The sequence below is a fragment of the Cetorhinus maximus genome, chromosome 1, assembly GCF_964194155.1.
Source record: "Cetorhinus maximus chromosome 1, sCetMax3.hap1.1, whole genome shotgun sequence".
Classification (NCBI taxonomy): Eukaryota; Metazoa; Chordata; class Chondrichthyes; order Lamniformes; family Cetorhinidae; genus Cetorhinus; species Cetorhinus maximus.
The window spans coordinates 190805362-190824630 of NC_135879.1; the positions used below are offsets into that span (position 1 = coordinate 190805362).

The 19269-nt window shown below is 41.3% G+C and overlaps 1 protein-coding gene across 1 annotated transcript in view; it reads left to right on the top strand.

Moving 5' to 3' along the window:
* nol6 (nucleolar protein 6 (RNA-associated)) overlaps positions 1-19269 on the top strand; it is a 125509-nt gene that overhangs the window by 28953 nt on the left and 77287 nt on the right. Inside the window, exons 5-9 of the mRNA XM_078551346.1 lie at positions 2333-2501; positions 8148-8282; positions 14438-14601; positions 15228-15348; positions 17978-18036. Coding sequence (XP_078407472.1) covers positions 2333-2501; positions 8148-8282; positions 14438-14601; positions 15228-15348; positions 17978-18036 — 648 coding nt within the window. The remainder of the gene's footprint in view (positions 1-2332; positions 2502-8147; positions 8283-14437; positions 14602-15227; positions 15349-17977; positions 18037-19269) is intronic.

The window sequence follows — 19269 nt, forward strand, 5'->3', positions numbered from 1 at the left end:
AAGAGAGTTTGTTTTCAGTCAAGACAATTTCCAACTGGAGCTGTTCTATGACTGGTCTTGATGGGTACTTGGCTCTGCACATCATAGCTCTTATTCCAAAAACCTTTTGCTTTTTGTTTCTCTGTCCCCTTCCCAGCTCATTGTAAGATTCAGACTTATGTGTCAACACTTAATCTGCATACTTCCAGATACATGACCCTTTTCACTCAATGGACCTTGAGGTGATTTACATACATACGAACGCATGAAATAGGAGCAGAAGTAAGCCATTTGGTCCCTTGAGCCTGCTCTGCCATTCAATAAGATCATGAGGATCTGTTTGTGTTTCAAATTCCACACTCCCATCTACCCTTGATAACCTTAATGTCCACCTTGTCAAGACCGTTTAGGATCTTATATACTTCAATCAAGTCACCCCTCACTCCTAAACTCCAGTGGAAACAAGCTCAGTCCGTCCAACCTTTCCACATAAGACAAACCCGCTCATTCCAGGTATCAGTCTAATAAATCTCTGAGCCACCTCCAACACATTTACATCCTTCCTTAAATAAGGAGACCAAAACTGCACAAAGTATTTGAGATGTGGTCTCTCCAATGCCCACTATAATTGAGGCATAACATCCTTACTTTTATAAAAGCAAAATACTACGGATGCCGGAAATCTGAAACAAAAACAGAAAATGCTGGAAAAGCTCAGACGGTCTAACAGCATCTGTGGAGAGAAAGACAGAGTTAACGTTTCAAGTCTGTATGACTCTTCAGAGCTTGAAGAGTCACATGGACTCGAAACAATCCTTACTTTTATGTTTAACTTCTCTCATAATAAAGGGTAGCATTCCATTAGCCTTCTTGATTACGTGCTGTATCTGCATACTAACTTTTTATGACTTATGTACAAGAACACCTAGATTCCTTTGCACCTTGGAGTTCTGCAGTCATTCTCCATTTTAGTAATGCTCTGCTTTTTTATTCTTCCTGCCAAAATGAACAACTTCACGTTTTCCCACATTATACTCCATCTGCCAAATTTCTGCCCACTCACTCAACCTATCTATATCCGTCTGCAAGCTCCTTATGCCTTCTTCACAACATACTTTCCTACTTACCTTTGTGTGGTCTGCAAATTTAGCTAATATGTCTTTGCTCCGCTCATCTAAGTCATTGATGTAAAATTGTAAAAATTTGTGTCCCCAGCACACACTCCTGCAGGCTGCCGCTCGTCACATCTTGTAAATTATGAGTGCTCTCTGTTTTCTGCCAGCTAGTTAATCTTCTATCCACGCTAATATGTTACCCCTCTACACCATGAGCTTTTATTTTCTGCAATAACCTTTGGTGTGGTACCTTATCAAATACCTTCTGGAAATTCAAGTACAGTATGTTAAAGGCTCCCCTTTGTCCACAGCACGTGTTATTCCTTCAAAGAACTCTAATAAATTGGTTGAACATGATTTCCCTCTCACAAAACCATGCTGGCTCTTCCCGATTACCTTGAGTTTTTCTTACCCCAGCTATAACCTCTGTAAACCTCTTTGAGTTCCTGCATGTCAAGATTGTTAGATTGTTAGTCTTAAAATTATGTTTTGGAAAGAAATGCCATAAGTCATTGCAAGCTCTGTTCTTCCTGGAGTGATTACCCCTGGCTATAGGTCCCACCTCTGGCAAGGGAGTGGGTATTGTAGATGAAATTTGGAGCTCCATAAGGAATTAGCTGAAAAAAAGAGGAAGCAGCAGCAAGCGGTTGTGTACTTGAATAGAATAATCCAGCTGAGGGAATTGAAACTAATCTTGTCATTTTGGGGCACCTTCTGCTAATGCCAAAGTGATATTGAAAATGGTTTGTTTTACAGAACTGGGGGAATACAGTAAAATAAGATAAGCATATGTTTGCAAGTTGCAAAATAACAGATTTTTAAATTACATTTGACAATGGGGCTAGGCATCTTATGCAGTGACAAGACATTGGAACTCAAATTGGAGGACTGAAGTTCCAGACTTGGCCTCAAATGTCTATCACGTTTCAACACTGCTGAGGAAGTTTTTGTCCTGGACAGTTATCAGTGGGAATGAAATTGTAAGCTGCTAAAGAGTAACTTGCATCTGACACCAAATAAATACATCTCTTGGCCTGACGATATAGCGAGTGACATTGAGTTTCTTTATGGATTGCTATTGAAATTCTGCTATTTCAGCCATGACAGTTACCTTTGATGTGGTGAAACGAATTTCAGAAAGACAAAATAGGAAAAGGAATAAAGAAAAATAGACTGATGTAATTGAAATCTGAGGGATGGGATATTTCCCAAGTTGATCCTGAGCTTTCTAATTTCAGGAAATCCTCCAAGCGAAGGACAACCTTAACCAGCGATACCTCAGGAAGCGTGCTCTCTACCTGGCTCATATTGCCTATCATTTGTCGAAGAACAAACTCTTTGGATGTGTGAAGTTTGGTTACTTCAGTAGCAACCACTTGAAACCAATCTTGTATCTTTCTCCACAAGGTTTGTTATTTTCAAAAAATGTTGCCATGGAGCAGCCGTTACGTTACACTAAAACAGAATGCTGTAAATGCACCAACGGCCAGTTAGTATATTAAAAATGGGGGCTAACCATGTCTTATTAAAAATGAATGGGTTACCATCTGTTATATCTAGAAAACCTCAGCTTGGTTTCATTTTGAATTGGACTCTTTGTCAGGGCGGACTTGTAAAGTTTGATGTGACCTTTCCTTAGAAAATTAACACATGAATGGTCCGCTTGCCTTTGTGAGACTAAACACCAAAGTATTCAGGCTGGGGTTGAGTACATTTATTGCATCAAAACATCTCAGCAGAATATATGGGAACAAATCTGGAAGTGTAGTTTCTTTAGTGATGTTAAATTGAGTTTACAGTTGTGACTTGATTATTGTAACATATTTTGAGAGTTTAACTGTAGCTGTTGGGCGGGTGGCGGGGGGAGCAACCCAAATTTTCAAGAGGCACTTCACAGTGCCCACAGTATCTAGAGTTATATTTGTCATTACTGGGTAGAAACGCTTGGTGGATTAAGAGCTGTGGTTAGTTATATTAATCCACATTTATGTTTAGTCAGCCTTCTCTGCTGAGCTATTATTTTTCTCCATTACTTTTTTCCCCCCTGAAGGCACTGACGGGGGTACAATTTCACTGGTTCCAGTTATGCTTCAGTATATCACTATTATTTGCTTCTAAAACAACAGTGACTATGTTTTTCAAAAGTAGTCCATGGACCAGGAAGTGCTGACAGAACATCCCCAAGCCGTGTAAAATGCCAAATAATGCAAGTTCTTTTTGCCTTGTCCATTCTGTTTTAAGTGCCCATTTCTCATGCATGAGCTTAAAGCAGTGTCAGCCACATTTGATTGTGGTGAGCATCCGAGTCCTGCCCTCACAAGGCATCTACTTGTAAGCACTTTTGACTGAGTTCCTGAATAATAATGAATAAAATATAAAAAACTGAAAATTGGAATCAGAAACAGAAAATACTGGAACTGTACAATAGATCAGCCAGCACCTGTGTTAAAAACAGACAAGTCAACATTTCAGGTGCGAATCCTTCATCAGAGCAACAGTGGTGATGCACTGGGGGCACTAGAGGGGCAGATTAGGTTTCAGATCTCATTTGAAAGATAGCATCTCACACAGTAAAACACTCCATCACTACTATACTGAAGTGTCAGCCCAGATTGTGCTCAAATCTCTGGAGTAAGGCTTTAACCCACAATTGAAATAAAAACAGAAAATGTTGGAGATACTCAAGCAAGACAGCATCTGTGGAGAGAGAAACAACATGTCTCGGGCTGATGATCTTTTTGTTAAAACTTTCTGGCAAAAGGTCATCGACCTGAAACTCAAACTCTATCTCTCTCCACGATAGCTGCCTGATCTGCTGATTATTACCAGAATTATCTGTTTCTATCTAGATGTCCAGCATTCCCAGTAGTTTGCTATTGAACCCACAATTTTCTGACTCTGAGGAAAGTGCTAGAACTGAGCCAAGACAAAGGAAGTACTAAAAGCAAGTTTGTGGCAGCAATAAATAATAACAAATAAAAACAGAAAATGCTGGAAAAACTTAGCAGGTCTGGCAGCATCTGTGGAAAGAGAAACTGAATTAATGTTTTGAGTCCGTATGACTCTTCTTCCTTAGTGGCAGCAATTAAAGCTTCTGGTGGCATCAGAGCTGCGACATATTTTTCCCATGACCAGGATAGTCGGAGGGCTCTCCGCTTCTTCCTTGAACAGAGGCCCGAACAATCCCCATCCATTACCACTCTCCTCCGTGTGGCTGAACTTGTTCTCTCACTGAACAATTTCTCCTTAAACTCCTCTCACTTCCTCCAAATAAAAGTTGTGGCTATGGGTAACCGCATGGGCCCCAGCTATGCCTGTCTCTTTATGGGGTATGTGGAACATTCCTTGTTCCAGTCCTACTCAGGCCCCCTCCCACAACTCTTTTTCTCCGGTGCATCGATGACTGCTTTGGTGCCGTTTCATGCTCTTGTCTTGACCTGGAAAAATTTATTAACTTTGCTTCCAATTTTCACCCCTCTATCACCTTCTCATGGTCGGTCCATCTCCGACTCTTCCCTTCCCTTCCTTGACCTCTCTGTCTCCATTTCCGGTGTTAGACTGTCCAACAATATTCATTACAAGCCTACCGACTCCCACAGCTACTTCGATTACAGCTTCTCACACCCTGCTTCCTGTAAGGACTTCATCCCATTCTCTCAGTTCCTTCGCCTCCGTCGCATCTGTTCTGATGATGCCACTTTTCAAAACGGCGCTTCTGACATGTCTTTCTTCTTCCTTAACCGAGGTTTCCCACCTACTGTGGTTGACAGGGCCCTCAACCATGTCCAGCCCATCTCCCGTGCTTCTGCCCTCACACCTTCCCCATGATAGGGTACCCCTTGTCCTCACTTTTCATCCCATCAGCCTCTGCATTCAAAGGATCATCCTCTGCCATTTCTGCCAACTCTAGCATAATGCCACCACCAAACATATCTTCCCATTCCTGCTCTCCCCCCAACCATCGTCAGCATTCCGTAGGGACCATTCCCTCTGGGACGCCCTGGTCCGCTCCTCCATCACCCCCAACACCTCTTCCTTTCCCACGGCACCTTCCCATGCAATCGCAGAAGGTGCAACACTTGCCCCTTTACCTCCTCCCTCCTCACTGTCCAAGGGCCCAAACACTCCTTTCAGGTGAAGCAGCGCTTCACTTGCACCTCCTTCAATTTGGTCTACTGCATTCGCTGCTCCCAATGCTCCTCTACATTGGAGAGACCAAATGCAGACTGGGTTCACCACTTTGTGGAACACCTTCGGGCCTGTCCATTAGCGTGACCCAGACCTTCCTCTCGCTTGCTGTTTCAACACACCACCCTGCTCTCATGCCCACATGTCCGCCCTTGGCCTGCTGCACTGTTCCAGTGAAGTCCCAATGCAAACTGGAGGAACAGCACCTCATCTTCCGATTAGGCACTTTACAGCCTTCTGGACTTTACATTGAGTTCAACAAAATCAGACCATGAAGTCTCGCCTCCTATCTTCACCCCTTTTTTAAAAATGTATTTTTTTTTTAATTTTTATTTTCATTTATTCATTGTTTTATCCCCTCTTTATCCCCCCTTTTATCCCTTTTTCTATCCTTTTTCCCCAACCACTGCCCCCTCCCCCCGCCCCACCCCCAGAAGGGCCATCTGTCACTTGTTCTATGTTGTTATTTCACAGATTGTTCTGCTATTAACACATTCTGCTTTCTTACCTTTATGCCACTATCAGCATCTTCTTAAGCCCCTACCACTACCATTAATACTCCCTTTGTCTTTTTGCCCATGACATCTTTGTCAACCTCCCCTTAGCCCCCACCTATCGCTGGCCTTCTATCCAGCTTCACCTGTTCCACCCCCGTTAAATAGTATAAATTTAATCATTTTTATACTTCTCTTTAGCTCTGAAGAAGGGTCATATGGACTGGAAATGTTAACCCTGTTTCTCTCTCACAGACACTCTCACCTGCTGAGATTTTCCAGCATTTTCTGTTTTTATTTTGAATTTCCAGTATCCGCAGTATTTTGCTTTTATCTCTTTTCTCATGAAAAACAAATTAACCAGTTGTTTATCTCCATGTCCTTTGTGGTACCTTGGTTTGCGCAAATTAAGTGCACACTTACCTACAAAATAGCAACTACACTTCAAAGCCAGTTCAATAGCTACAAGCAACAACAAAAAAACTTGCATTTATATAACCCCTTTAATGTAGTCAGTGTGTCCCTTGACACTGTTCGAAAAGAGCAGTGCTGTTCTTCCAGTGCCTTGGCCAGAATTTATCCCTCAACCAATACTTCTGTAATAGATTGTTTGACCACTTGTCTGACCTTGCTGTCCGCAAATTATTTGCTATGGGTCCCCAATTCCAACCATGACTACATCTCAAAAGTCCTGTATTGGGAAGCACTTTGGATATGTTGAGATCATGAATGGTGCTAGTTAAATGCGAGTTTGGTTTAGTTGCCCTTTCTAAAACTTATTCTTTACATAAAATAAGATTTTGGATCATTTTAACTGTCAAGCTTCCTGGAAGGAGAAGAAGAATCTCTTGCAACTTGTGGACTGACAGTGGGAACTTAGGAGCAGGACCAGGCTATTCAGCCCTTCGAGCCTGCTCCACCATTCAATAAGAACATGGCTGATCTGATTGTGGTCCCAACTCCACTTTCTGCTCTGCCCCCATAACCCTTCACTCCCTTGTCCGTCAAAAATCTGTCTAACTCTGCCCTGAATAAATTTAATGACCCAGCCTTCACTGCTTTTTGAGGAAGTGATTTCCACGTACTAACAACCCTCTGAGAGAAACAAATTCTCATTTCGGCCTTAAAAGGGAGGCCTCTTATTCTTAAACTGTGTCCTCTAGTGCTAGTCTCCTCCACAAGTGGAAACATCCTCCTGTTATCTACCCTATCAAGTCCCCTCAGGTTCTTACATGTTTCAATAAGATCACCTCTCGTTCTTCTAAACTCCAATGGTTATAGGCCTAACCTGTTTAACCTCTCTTCACAAGATAAGCCCCGCACCCCAGGAATGAGTTGAGTGAACCTTCCCTGAACTGCATCTAACACAATTATATCTTTATTCAAGTAAGGAAACCAAAACTGTACACTGTATTCCAGTGTGGTCTCACCAACAGCAGCAGTAAAATTTCCCTGCTATTATATTCCATTCTCTTTGCAATAAAAAGCATAAACTGCTCATGGTTTAGTTACTTGTGTGTTTTGTAATTGCTTGTTTTCTGAACATTGTATCACACTGTTGCCTTGCAGGATAGGAGATTTGGAAAACTAAATCTCTCTCTGACCCTTGTGTTGCCAATAACTAAACAACCTGGAACGTAATTGAAAATTCCTGAAAAGTAGTTCTATTTTGGATGCAGTTGGTGATCTGGGCACCGATTGTGCTCAAAATTACATTAGTTTAGAGAAGAGTTTTTCTCCTCAAGTTTCAGTTCACTCATTTGCATGTCGCCAAACACCTAGTCTGCTGTGCACCAGCACAATTGGTAAATATTTAAGAAGGTAATATTAAAAAATATTGCTTTAAAAATATTCCATAAAAAATTTGTGGTAATTTTGTGTTCAGCACCTGAGTAACCCAATTTCAAATAACTGAAAGTGACTTTAAAATCAATATACGACCATTTGCTAGTTATTGGTGTCAGTTTCTTAGTATATTAAAAAAGATTGTATTCAAAGGCTTTTAAAATGAGCCTATTAGTGTCCTTGTGTTTTTTAAAAATAGTTTTGGGGCCTCCTTGAAGGCTTGGAAGCGAGCATAATTAGTGGAAAGTCCTAATGGTGATTAATTCGATGTTGGGGCTTGGTCAGACCAGATTCTAGCACAATGTTTTTTTTTCAAACTGGCATGAATGTTGTGGATTCTCTATTTGTGCTGAACGTAATTTATATTTAAAAATATGCTATCGTTTGTGCTGGTTTTGGCCAATGTTTGGAAATTGCCAAAACTTCAGGCCCTCCTCTTCACTCCCTTTCCCCTTTTTAAAGGTTAAAAGGCAAGAGTTGAGTTACAGTGATGTGTATTTTGACAGTGCTTATCCTCTCATTTTAGGTAAAGATGAGAAACTGGTAACAGTAAGACTTCACCCTTGTGCTCCTGCTTCTTTCTTCAAATTGAGTCGTTTTCATCCAAGCAAAAACAACGTTCGTGTATCCTGGTTTCTGGAGCAAGAATCTGCCCAGGGAGGTTTGTGCTGTGACAAGTGTCTTATTTCCTTTTTACTGTAGTATTTTATGTAATGCTGAAGTTAACCTTTTAGCTCCCAGATGTTATTTTATTTATTTTGTAAAGCTGATGTGATTGAATGATCGACTGAGTAGGCCAGTGCAGAACTTCACCATAGGTAATGAGTAGGAGAGGGAAATAGATAAATTTTGAAGATGATCAAGTGTTGTTAAGCTTGAGTTTTGAGAGCTTGTAGGTATTGAGCTGCGTGGATTTGATTCCTGGGATGGGGGAGGAGTTAGTATGTTGATTCATGATGGAACACAGCGAGGATGTAATGGGGGGGAAGGAAGAAACCTATAAAGCTGTGCATTTGGTGTTTATAATGTACACGACCATAGAACTATTAGATGAAATAGAAATAAGAAAAGCTCTAAGCATGAGAGGGAGATTGCGCACCATAAAACCATCAAGGACTGAAAACCACCACCCTGTAAATCTTTGTGCTTCTGTTTTCTGTTATCCAGCGTGCAAGATGTTTGATGAGCTTCCCAGATATGAAAACACTATTGAAACCTTGGGCAGATGTGGGTTTCATAAATGTACTTTTGCATCAAAGGGAGAAACCAAGTTTCTTAAAGGCTGATTTGACAATGGAAGAAATCATAAGATCAAGAATGCTGATAGATGAAAAAAATAAGTCAACCCTAAGATGTGGCAGCTGTTGCCAGTTTGAATCTCCGGCAGGACTCTCTCCATGAAACATTTCAAATGTTAGATTATTTAAATATGGTCATTCCAAGTAGTCATGTAAATGATAAATTATTGAAGGATTCCTGAGCAATCCAGACTAGTCTTTTCAAGCTGCACTTCAGGGCTGTACTGAAGTGGTGCCTCATGTGAGAGGTGCCATCTTTGAGATTAGATGTTAAATTGGAGCCCTGTCTGTTCATATAAATGCACTTTGCAGATCAAAAGCAGTGATTTCTCCCAGTTTCTTGGCCAATATCAATAGAGATATTGGAATGACGTCAACCAGCACCATCAGTATAAATTAGCTAATCATCTGTCTCAGTTACTGTTGTTGAGGCTTTTCTATGTCCAACTCATTATTATGCTTGCCTATAAACTGACAGTAATATAACTTCAAATGTAACTGATTATGAAGTTTTTTTGAGTCATGCTGAGGTTGTCAGCGAGTGTAGGTGAGTTTAGGGTCCCTGAATGGGAAATTGAGATAATAGGATGTGCAGACAGGAATGCTGTGTAATTGGGCAGATGAGATTGTTAATGATGGGGAAGAGCTTGGTGGCTGATTTGACTCCCATTTGTGGTGGGGAAGAGTTGGCTGTATTTTGTTCTCGATGTTGTGCTTTGTGAGTGTGGCAGCCTCTTGGGAGGGGGCTTGCAGAAACCGTGCTTATTGTGTAGCAACTGGGGACATGTGGACATGTCAACCAGCATCCAAAATTTAAGGGAGAAGGTAAAACAATTCTGCTAGTGTCCATATTTTATGCTCGGTTTTGGGAGGGGTTTGGGAAAGGGTGGGGGGTCACCTCTGCTTGGCCTTTCAGAAATGCTGCTCACCTGAGATGTTTCACTTTACCCTCGATTCACAGGCCTACTGATTTCATGATCAACAAGAAAGGGAGTTCTTTCTTCCACTTTTATGTTGGCTCTTGGTCTGCATCCCTCATACACGTTTACAGCATAGAAGGAGGCCATTCGGCCCATCGTGTCCATGCCAGTCTACAAAGATCTGACTACACCAATCCCATTTTCCAGCGCTTGACCCATAGCCCTGGAGGCTATGGGAACGCAAGTGAATATCTAAATACTTAACGGGGCACGGGGAAAATTGCAAAAATAAATGTCAGTGGATTCTTAATGCTCCCGCCTCCTTTCCAAGAGGCGGCTCCATTGTGTTGATGGCAGCCTGCTTGGCAGCATTGGGAAGCCAATTAAAGTATTTGAGGTGATTAAGAGACATTTTCCCAGAGGTAACCGGGTCCCCAAAGTACACATAACTCATCAGCTCACAGGAGACTAGTGCGCTGGGGGAGATAACAGAAGCTTCCGATTTACTTTTCATATGACATTTATTTGGTGAAAATGGGAAGGGGTGAACTATAGGCGAAGGCATGCCATTGCAGCAGTCTCTTATGAGGAGCATTGCCATGGAGAGTGCTCAGGTGAAACAAAAAGCTTCCAGTGCCATCCTCCATCAGCAGCAAGGCCTGGACAACATTCAGGCTTGGGTTGATAAGCAAGTAACATTCACGCCTCCCATGTGCCAGGCAATGGTATCTCGCACAACACAGAAACCAAACATCTCCCCATGACATTCAATGTCTTTACCATCACTAAATCCCCCACTATCAACCTCCTGGGGGTTACCATTGACCAAAATCTGAACTGGACTAGCCACATAAATGCTGTGGCTACAGGAGCAGGTCAGAGGCTGGGAATCCTGTGGTGAGTAACTCACCACCTGACTCCCCAAAGCCTGACCACCATCTACAAGGCGAAATCAGGAGTGTGATGGAATGTTCTCCAGTGGCTTTAATTCAAGAAGCTAGACACCATCCAGGACAAAGCATCTCATTTGATTGGCACCCCATCCACCACCTCAAACATCCATTCCCTCCACCACCGGCCCACAGTGGTAGCAGTGTGTATCATCTATAAGATGCACTGCAGCAACTGACCAAGGCTTCTTCGGCAATACCTTCCAAACCTGTGACCTCTATTAATTAGAAGGACAAGGGCAGCAGATGCGTGGGAACATCACCACCTGGAAGTACTCCAAGTTATACACCATCTTGACTTCGGACTATATCACCATTCCTTCACTGTCACTTGGTCAAAATCAGCCAGTTTCTGCCCTGATTGCTGACTGGCTAGGATGTGTACGCATACGAGTGGACATGTTGGGTGAAGACAGGATCAGGCTTGGCAGTGATGCCCACAAAGCTTAAAAAGCCTGCTAATGTTTGCAGTTAGGGCTCAGAAGTGAAGACTGACCAGCAAGCCAAGATATATGAAAGGTGCCATGACCCCATAGAACTGACCACAATATGAGCTTTAGGGGAGGAGGAAAATTGCAGGGAGAGAAGTGTGAAAAAATGTTTGTTGAAGAACTGATTTAGTAAGTAAAGTTTTCAGCTATTACTCGATGTTTTATATTTTTATCTTCATGACATATCAGTAAGACTGGAAAGAAATCAAAACTGTGTACATCAAACTTCATTTATTTTTTGCTATTTTAATATCAGTAAGGGGCGCGCGAGGAGACCTGTGACTACACTGGAGTGAGACAGAGACTGAGTGAGTCGTGAATTAGGTTCACATGAGAATTTGGTGCATGGGGGAAAGAGATGTAGTGTACATAGAAATTATTCTAAGTTAATTGAGTAATTTAATTAAATTAACTAAATAACATAAGTAACAATGGCAGGACAGGTGTTATGTTGCAGCTTTGGAATGTGGGAGCTTTTGGGTATCAAGGCGATTCCATGATAAACACGTCTCCAGAAAGTGTAAGCAGCTAGAGGATTATTGATCTGGAAGCTGAACTGCAGGCACTGCGCAACATAAGGGAAAGGGACGAGTACCTGGACACTTTGTTCCAGAAGACAGCCAAGCCTCTTAGAAGAGGGTTATCTGTTTTGGTCAGCAGTGAGGGACAGGAGGATGTGGCCGTGAGTGAGACATAAAAAGCACCAAGCAGACAGTAGTGCAGGAGCCTCAGACATTGCATTTTGTGAAGAGGACATAAGGAGTTTGCAGACAGATATAGATAGGTTGAGTGAGTGGGCACAAATCTGGCAGATGGAGTATAATATCGGAAAATGTGAAGTTGTTCACTTTAGCAAGAAAAATAAAACAGGGTATTAAAATGAAGAAAGGCTGCAAAATTCTGAGGTGCAGAGGGATATAGGTGTTCTAGTGCATGAGTCATAAAAAAATTACTATGCAGGTACAGCAAATAATTAAAAAGGCTAATGGAATTTATTAAGGGAGGAATTGAGCATAAAAGTAAGGATGTTATGCTTCTGTTATACAGGGTATTGGTGAGACCACATCTTGAATATTGTGTGCGGTTTTGTTCTCCTTATTTAAGGAAGGATGTAAATGCGTTGGAGACGGTTCAGAAGAGGTTTACTAGATTGATATCTGGAATGAGTGGGTTGCCTTATGAGGAAAGGTTAGACAGACTGGGCTTGTTTCCACTGTAGTTTACAAGAGTGAGGGGTGATTTGGTTGAAGTATATAAGATCCTGAATGATATTGACAAGATGTCCACCTAAAAAGGATGTTTCCTTTTGTGGGTGAGCCCAGAACTAGGGGACACTATTTTAAAATTGGGGTTGCCCTTTTAGGACAGAGATGAGAGATTTTTTCACTAAGTATTGTATAAGTTTGGAACACTGCCTCCGAAGGCGGTGGAGGTGGAGTCATTGAATATTTTTAAGGCAGAAGTGGATAGATTGTTGTTAGGCAATGACATCAGAGGTTGTCAGAGATATACGGGAATGTGGAATTAAAAACACAAACAGATCAGCTATGATCTTATTGAGTGATGGAGCAGGCTCGAAGGGCTGAATGGCCTACTTCTGCACCTTTTTCATATGTTCGTATCTATGTTCGTAAAATGGACTTTTGCTGAATTAAAAGATGGCTGCTACAGGTCTCATGACTCACAGGATTCACCATGTGTCCTGGAAGCTTCCAACAGGAGTTACAAGAACAAAAGAGCTCCCCTCTCATCCTTGTGAAATCTCGCACCCTATTGTAAGGACATTATAATCACAAAACCAGGGGACTCGCAGAGATTAAAACTTGTTTTTCCTGTAGAGGTGTTAACAGACCCAACTTATACCTGGGACTGTCCAGGTCCATTTCAGAAGGGGAGCATTGAGGAGAAAATGGACGACATTTGCATCTTTATAAGCTCGCCCCTCTAGAGGAGTCATAGGGTCTGTCCAGATAATACCTCCCCGAAATAAGATCTTCAACATAGATGGTGACTCTTTCATAGGCTAAGGACTGGGACATTGTAAGCCATAACACAAAAGCCAGACCCAGAGACCAAATAACATCCCTTTTGAAATCATTGTGGAGGAAGGAGGTCACATGACCTGAGTGACCATTTTGAAACCTCTATATTTAGTTGAGAACTGAGAAACAAGGAGTATGCTGATTACCTCCAACCTGAGAAGAACAACAGCAGGGCTCCTGGCTGACCAAGCAGCTGGCCACGATCTCTCCATTCCTCGGAGCTTGTTTTATTTTAAAAGCATTCTTCGATTGCCTGCCAAGCAGTCCATGTACAGAAACCTCATCTTGTTGCATCGTTATTTGCTTTAAAAGACTTTTGCACTGTTGCCTCCAACCAGGGACCCCATCTGAACTGAACTCTCCCACAAAGGAAACTCCCTCTGAACTTTGACTTTCTGGGTTCTGGAAATCACATGAACTAATATTCATTTCTGTGGTTCTTTTACTCTTGTTATCTGTAGTTGTGAAACTTCCCTTTTTCTATCCCCCCCCACTTGATGCATATGTATGTATGAGGTTGTGAACATCCTCCTGGGTTTGAATGTGGAATAAAGTAACCTTCTGAGTTAATCATAGAGAGAGTTTACTGCGAGTTACTTAAAAAAAAATGGACCACACAAAACTGAGGGTTGAAAACACTTCTGCTTATGGACAGATAATGGGCTGATAAAGAAGTTCAGTTTGCCTCCCTTTCCTGTCTGTAACACGGCTTATATTTTAGTCCCTGTTTCCTCATTTCTTTCTCTCCTGACAACGTCCATTCTGAAAGAAAGCGGAAGTACAGCATATTCTTGTGTTACATTGTCAATAAGTGCTGAGAATTGATTCCACTGTTATCGCCTACTCCCTGGTACCTCTCTCGTGTGAGCTTGAGCAGCAAGTATGAGAAAATTATTTATTAATGGCAGGTGTAGCAGCAGAGCCTGATTGTCAGGCGAGGAACACTCATAGGCACAGAAGTCACAAGATACCAGTCAGGACTGGAAATGCAGACTAATTTTCCACTTCTCTAGCCTGGACTATGTTTCAAGATAGGCACTGTATTTACAAAATGAGCCAAAAGATGCACTTGCCTTTTGCTGAAATAAGCTTATAGAGATTATTTACATTTTCAGAAAATGACGAGCCTCCAACGCCTCACTATAATAACACCATACTAATTGATCTGGTGATGGAAAAACATCTTCATTTCCTCTTCAATGCTGCCACTGATTTCCCAGGAATGAAAGATGGAATTGGAATTCTTAAAGTGTGGCTCCACCAGAGGGAATTGAGCAGGGTATGATGCTGCACCTCATTGATCTTGCGTAAACTTTAGATGTTAAACTTTGACTGTCCATGATGAATTTTAGCACTGTTAAAATAGGTTTGGAATTGTAATGTAAGGTATTGTTACCTGTAATTTATCATATGCTAGTGGAGAACTGATGGTTTAATAAAATCACAACTAAATTCTGAGATTTCAATATAATGTTTCTGCTAAATAGCAGCATTGATTTTAACCTTTCACAATGAAGGAACTTCCTTTGACAGCACCTTCTAAACCCACAACTATTACCACTTAAGGGCACTAGATGCATGAGAAGACCATCACTTACGAGTTCCCTTCCAAGTCTCACACCATCTTGGAGTTATATCCCCATTCCTTCACTGCTGCTGGGTCATACGTCATCCTGTAAAAGAATAAAAGACTGGAAAATATGCTGGTCAACTTGTGTTGCTGTTTTTATAATTTGCAGCCTTTTGAAGAGTTCAGTTTTCTACCAAAGAGACTGAACCCCACTGAGCATTTTTTTCATCATCACTGGATGATAGCTCTGTATCCATTGAAATGCCTGTTTAGAAAAAAAAATGAGTTTTAATAATTAGTTCAAAAGTGTAAAAGCAATTCTTCTGCCCCTTTAGGGTTATGGCTGTTTCAGTGGATTTCTTGCTTCAATGTTGGTGGCATATTTGCTTTCTAAGCGTAAACTGAACAAAATGATGAGTGGGTACCAGGTGCTGCGTAATGTCCTTCAGTTCTTGGGTAAGTGAAGCTTTAATTTCTCAGGTTAAGTTCCCACGTTGCAAATATGACTGTAAAACTAGTTGATTTCTTTGACTTTGACCGGGACTGTCATTCCTAACATGTTCTGATCCCTCAGCGAGAATGATCTGAGCAGTTCTTTAGAACATATGAATTAGGAGCAGGAGTAGGTCATTTGGCCCCTTGAGTCTGCTCTGCCATTCAGTAAGATCATGGCTGGTCTGATTGTGGCCTCAACTCCACATTCTGCCTGTCCCTGATGACCTTTGACTCACTTGTTAGCCAAGAAGCTAGCACCTTAGCTAACAATACTCCACCGCTCTTCAGAGAAGAGAGTTCCAAAACCTCACGACCTTCTGAGAGAAAAAAAATTCTTCTCATCTCTGTCTTAAATGGGAGACCCCTTATTTTTAAACTCTCTCCCCTAGTCTGGTCTCTCCCACAAGGGGAAACATCCTCTCAGCATCCATCTTGTCAAATCCCCTCAAGATCTTATGTATTGTAACCGGGTCACTTCTGATTCTTGTAAACTCCAATGGATACAGGCCCAGCCTATCCAACATTTCCTCATAAGATAATCATCACCACCACCTCCCCCTGCCAACCCATCCATCCAACCGCCTCCATCACCACCACCACCATCATCCTAGGCATCAGTCAAATGAACCTTTCCTGAACTGCTTCTAACGCACTTATATCATTTTTCAAATAAAGAGACCACAAATGTATGCAATACTCCAGAAGTGCTCCCACCTACACCCTGTATAACTGTAGGAAAACATCCCTACTTTTATATTCCATTCCCCTTGCAATAAACAGCAACATCCCATTTGCCTTCCTAATTACTGACTGTACCTCCATACTAACATTTTGTCATTCATGTACCAGGACCATCTCCACTTGCCCTTGCGTTACACTGAAGTCAGTACATAACACACTTGGATGCAAGTACAGAGTTTTACTGAGTTCAGGAAAACGGTAGTTTGTTTTCTCTCTCATATAGGGAAGTGCACAAAATTTCAGATAGGGTTTTTTGAAATGTAAAATCTGGAGTGAATTGCACGTCTAAAGGCCAGAAAAAAATTTAGCTATTGTCAAGACAAACACTAGTATCTGGATCCAATGGAAAGAATTACTGTATTAAATCCAAAAGAAAAGTCAGTCAATCGTGGCTAACAAAGGAAATTAAGGATTGTATAAGGTTAAAAGAAAAGGCCTATGAAAATTGGTAAACCTGAGGATTTTAGAATACAGCAAAGGAGGACCAACCAACTAATAAACGGAAAATAGAATATGAATGTAAATTAGCAAAAAAACATAAAAACAGTCATTTGGTAGTACAGAACTTGAGTATTGCTGAAAAAAAAGTCGAAGCTTTTCATCTTGCACTCATCAGGACACTTCGCAAGAATACCAATATCAGGGGAAAACAATAATTTATACTATTTGAGATGAGAGTGCTGATTGGTTGGCAAGTGGACTCTGGTAGAGGTGTTGCCATGGAGAATGCACTCATTGATGGTGACTGACAGTTAACTGCTGGCACCACCAATGGGAACAGTTTCTCCCTATCTACTCTGTCCAGACCCCTCATGATTTTGTATACCTCTATCAAATCTCCTCTCAGCCTTCTTTCCTCTTAAGTAAAACAGTCCTAACTTCCCCAATCTGTCTACGTAACTGAAGTTCCTCATCCCTGGATCCATTCTCACGAATCTTTTCTGCACTCTCTCCAATGCCTTCATATGTTTTCTAAAGTGTAGTGCCCAGATCTGGATGTAATATGCCAATTGGGGCCAAACCAGTGTTTTTTACAAGTTTAATGTGCCTTCCTTGCTTTTATACTCTGCCCCTCAAATTAACATGGAACAATTCATAACTGTCTTCACTCTAATTTATTCTTTCCCACTGTGAAACTCCTCATTGCCTTGTTCAGTTCTACTTCTTTTTCATTGTTGGTGACATCTTGTTATGTACCTTCGTTAAAAATAAAATACAGGAATGTTGCATAAATATTTATGCTTTTGTATGGGAACCTCAAAAATCAGAATTTCTACCCATTGATTCTTGGTGGTCTAGAGAAGGCCCTCTTGGACCTCTCAAATGTTATGATATTGCCAAGCATGTAGATGAGGAAGAAGAGAGACAAAAGGATAGATCCTTGCTGAGGGGGGCGGTGGTGGAGTGAGGTGGGCATGATGAAATAAAAACAGAAAATATTGGGAACACCTAACAGTTGAGGCCCTCCCACAGATGCTGCCTTACCTGCTGAGTATTTCCAGAATTTTCTATTTTCATTTCAGCCTGCCACCACTTCGCTCTTTCAGCTCTCCCTTGAAGAGTGACCATTTGGGTATGAAGTGTTGGAGGGTTCATGATAGAAACTGTACTCTGGCATGGGTTAGCTTTTTGAGGAGAAGAGGGGAGAAAGTTGAAAAGGAAAATCTCTGCACAGACGATTATTTCGAAGAATATTCTGCCTCTCTGCAATCAGTGTCAGACATTGGAGGGAATGGATTTCAGATTTCCTGGTCAAACAAAAGCTGCAGTTTCTGCCCCCACATAGTATGAAGATTATATGCAGTTTCATATGTGATTTTTAGTTTCTCTTACTTTTAATTTTGTTTAGCTGTAACGGATCTCACTCAAAATGGCATCAGTCTTTTCCAAGACACTGACGACTCGGTGGTAAGGCGATCTCCATTCATTGTAACTTTACATTCTTTCTAAAATGGCAGATGTGCAATAATGAAACCAGTGCAAAATGCTCTGTGCAGCCTGATTAATCCTTTAAATTGGACAAGGGATCTTTAAAGCATTTGTCATTGTGATTACGCCACATTATTCAGTCTTTGTGCTTTGAGTCACAAAATTATGTGGCACTTGAAGCTTTGTTTCAACCTTGGGAACCTGATAACTTGTATGATGTGTAATGTAAATGGGTTCTGAAGGGAAGTCAAATTCGACTCAAAAGTTAACTCTGTTTCTCCACAGATGCTGCCAGACCTACTGAGTATTTCCAACACTTTGTTTTTATTTCATATTTCAGCTCCTGCAGCATTTTGCTTTTATTATTGTGCTATGTATAGTTTGCTTTGAATTGTGTGCCATGCCTATCCTGGCAATTTCTGCTGGTATTTTAAAAACAATTTCAACAACATTATGAACAACTTGTCCACTGTGAATTGGCAGTGTCTAGTTCAGCAGATGTTTCTATTTTTGTCAATAATGGTGTACAATCTACCTAGTAAGTCTAAGAGTTTTGGTGTAGTGAGGCTTGGCTGATGATTGGCAAATACTCTTGAATGTTAAATTTTAAGCTAAAATATCCCTGAAAACTGAGCACGTTTATGTAAGAGTAGCTGAGCTATGCAGGCTGGGAAGATAAAAACAGAAAATGCTAGAAATTCTCAGCACTTGTGCAGCAAGAAACAGAGTTAATGTTTCAGGCAAATGATCTTCTGTCAGAAGTGAAAGATCATCAACCTGCATGTTAACTCTATTTCTCTCTCTGCAGATACTGCCAGACCTGTTAGGTGTTCCCAGCTTTTTCTGTTTTTATTTCAGAAATCCAGCATCTGCAGTAATTTACTTTTGCATCAGGCTAGGAATATCCCAGATTTGGAACCCCTTCTGTGCTTGGCTTTAATGCCACGAGGTAAAATACTGGAACCCAGCTCATTCTTTTGCGGATCTCAAAACTATGGGACTCTACCTTCTTGAGTTCTCAAAGAAAAAACACTAGCTTTTCTATGGTTCTCTCAAATAATTAAAGCATGCACTTCAAGCACTGCTGTTCTCCCAAACCCAATACAGACACGTAGAAAAGTTACAGTGCAGAAAGAGGCCCATCGTGTGTGCCCTGGCCAAAAAGGGAAAAAAGAAACTAGTTGTTTATTTTAATTCCGCTTTTCAGCACCT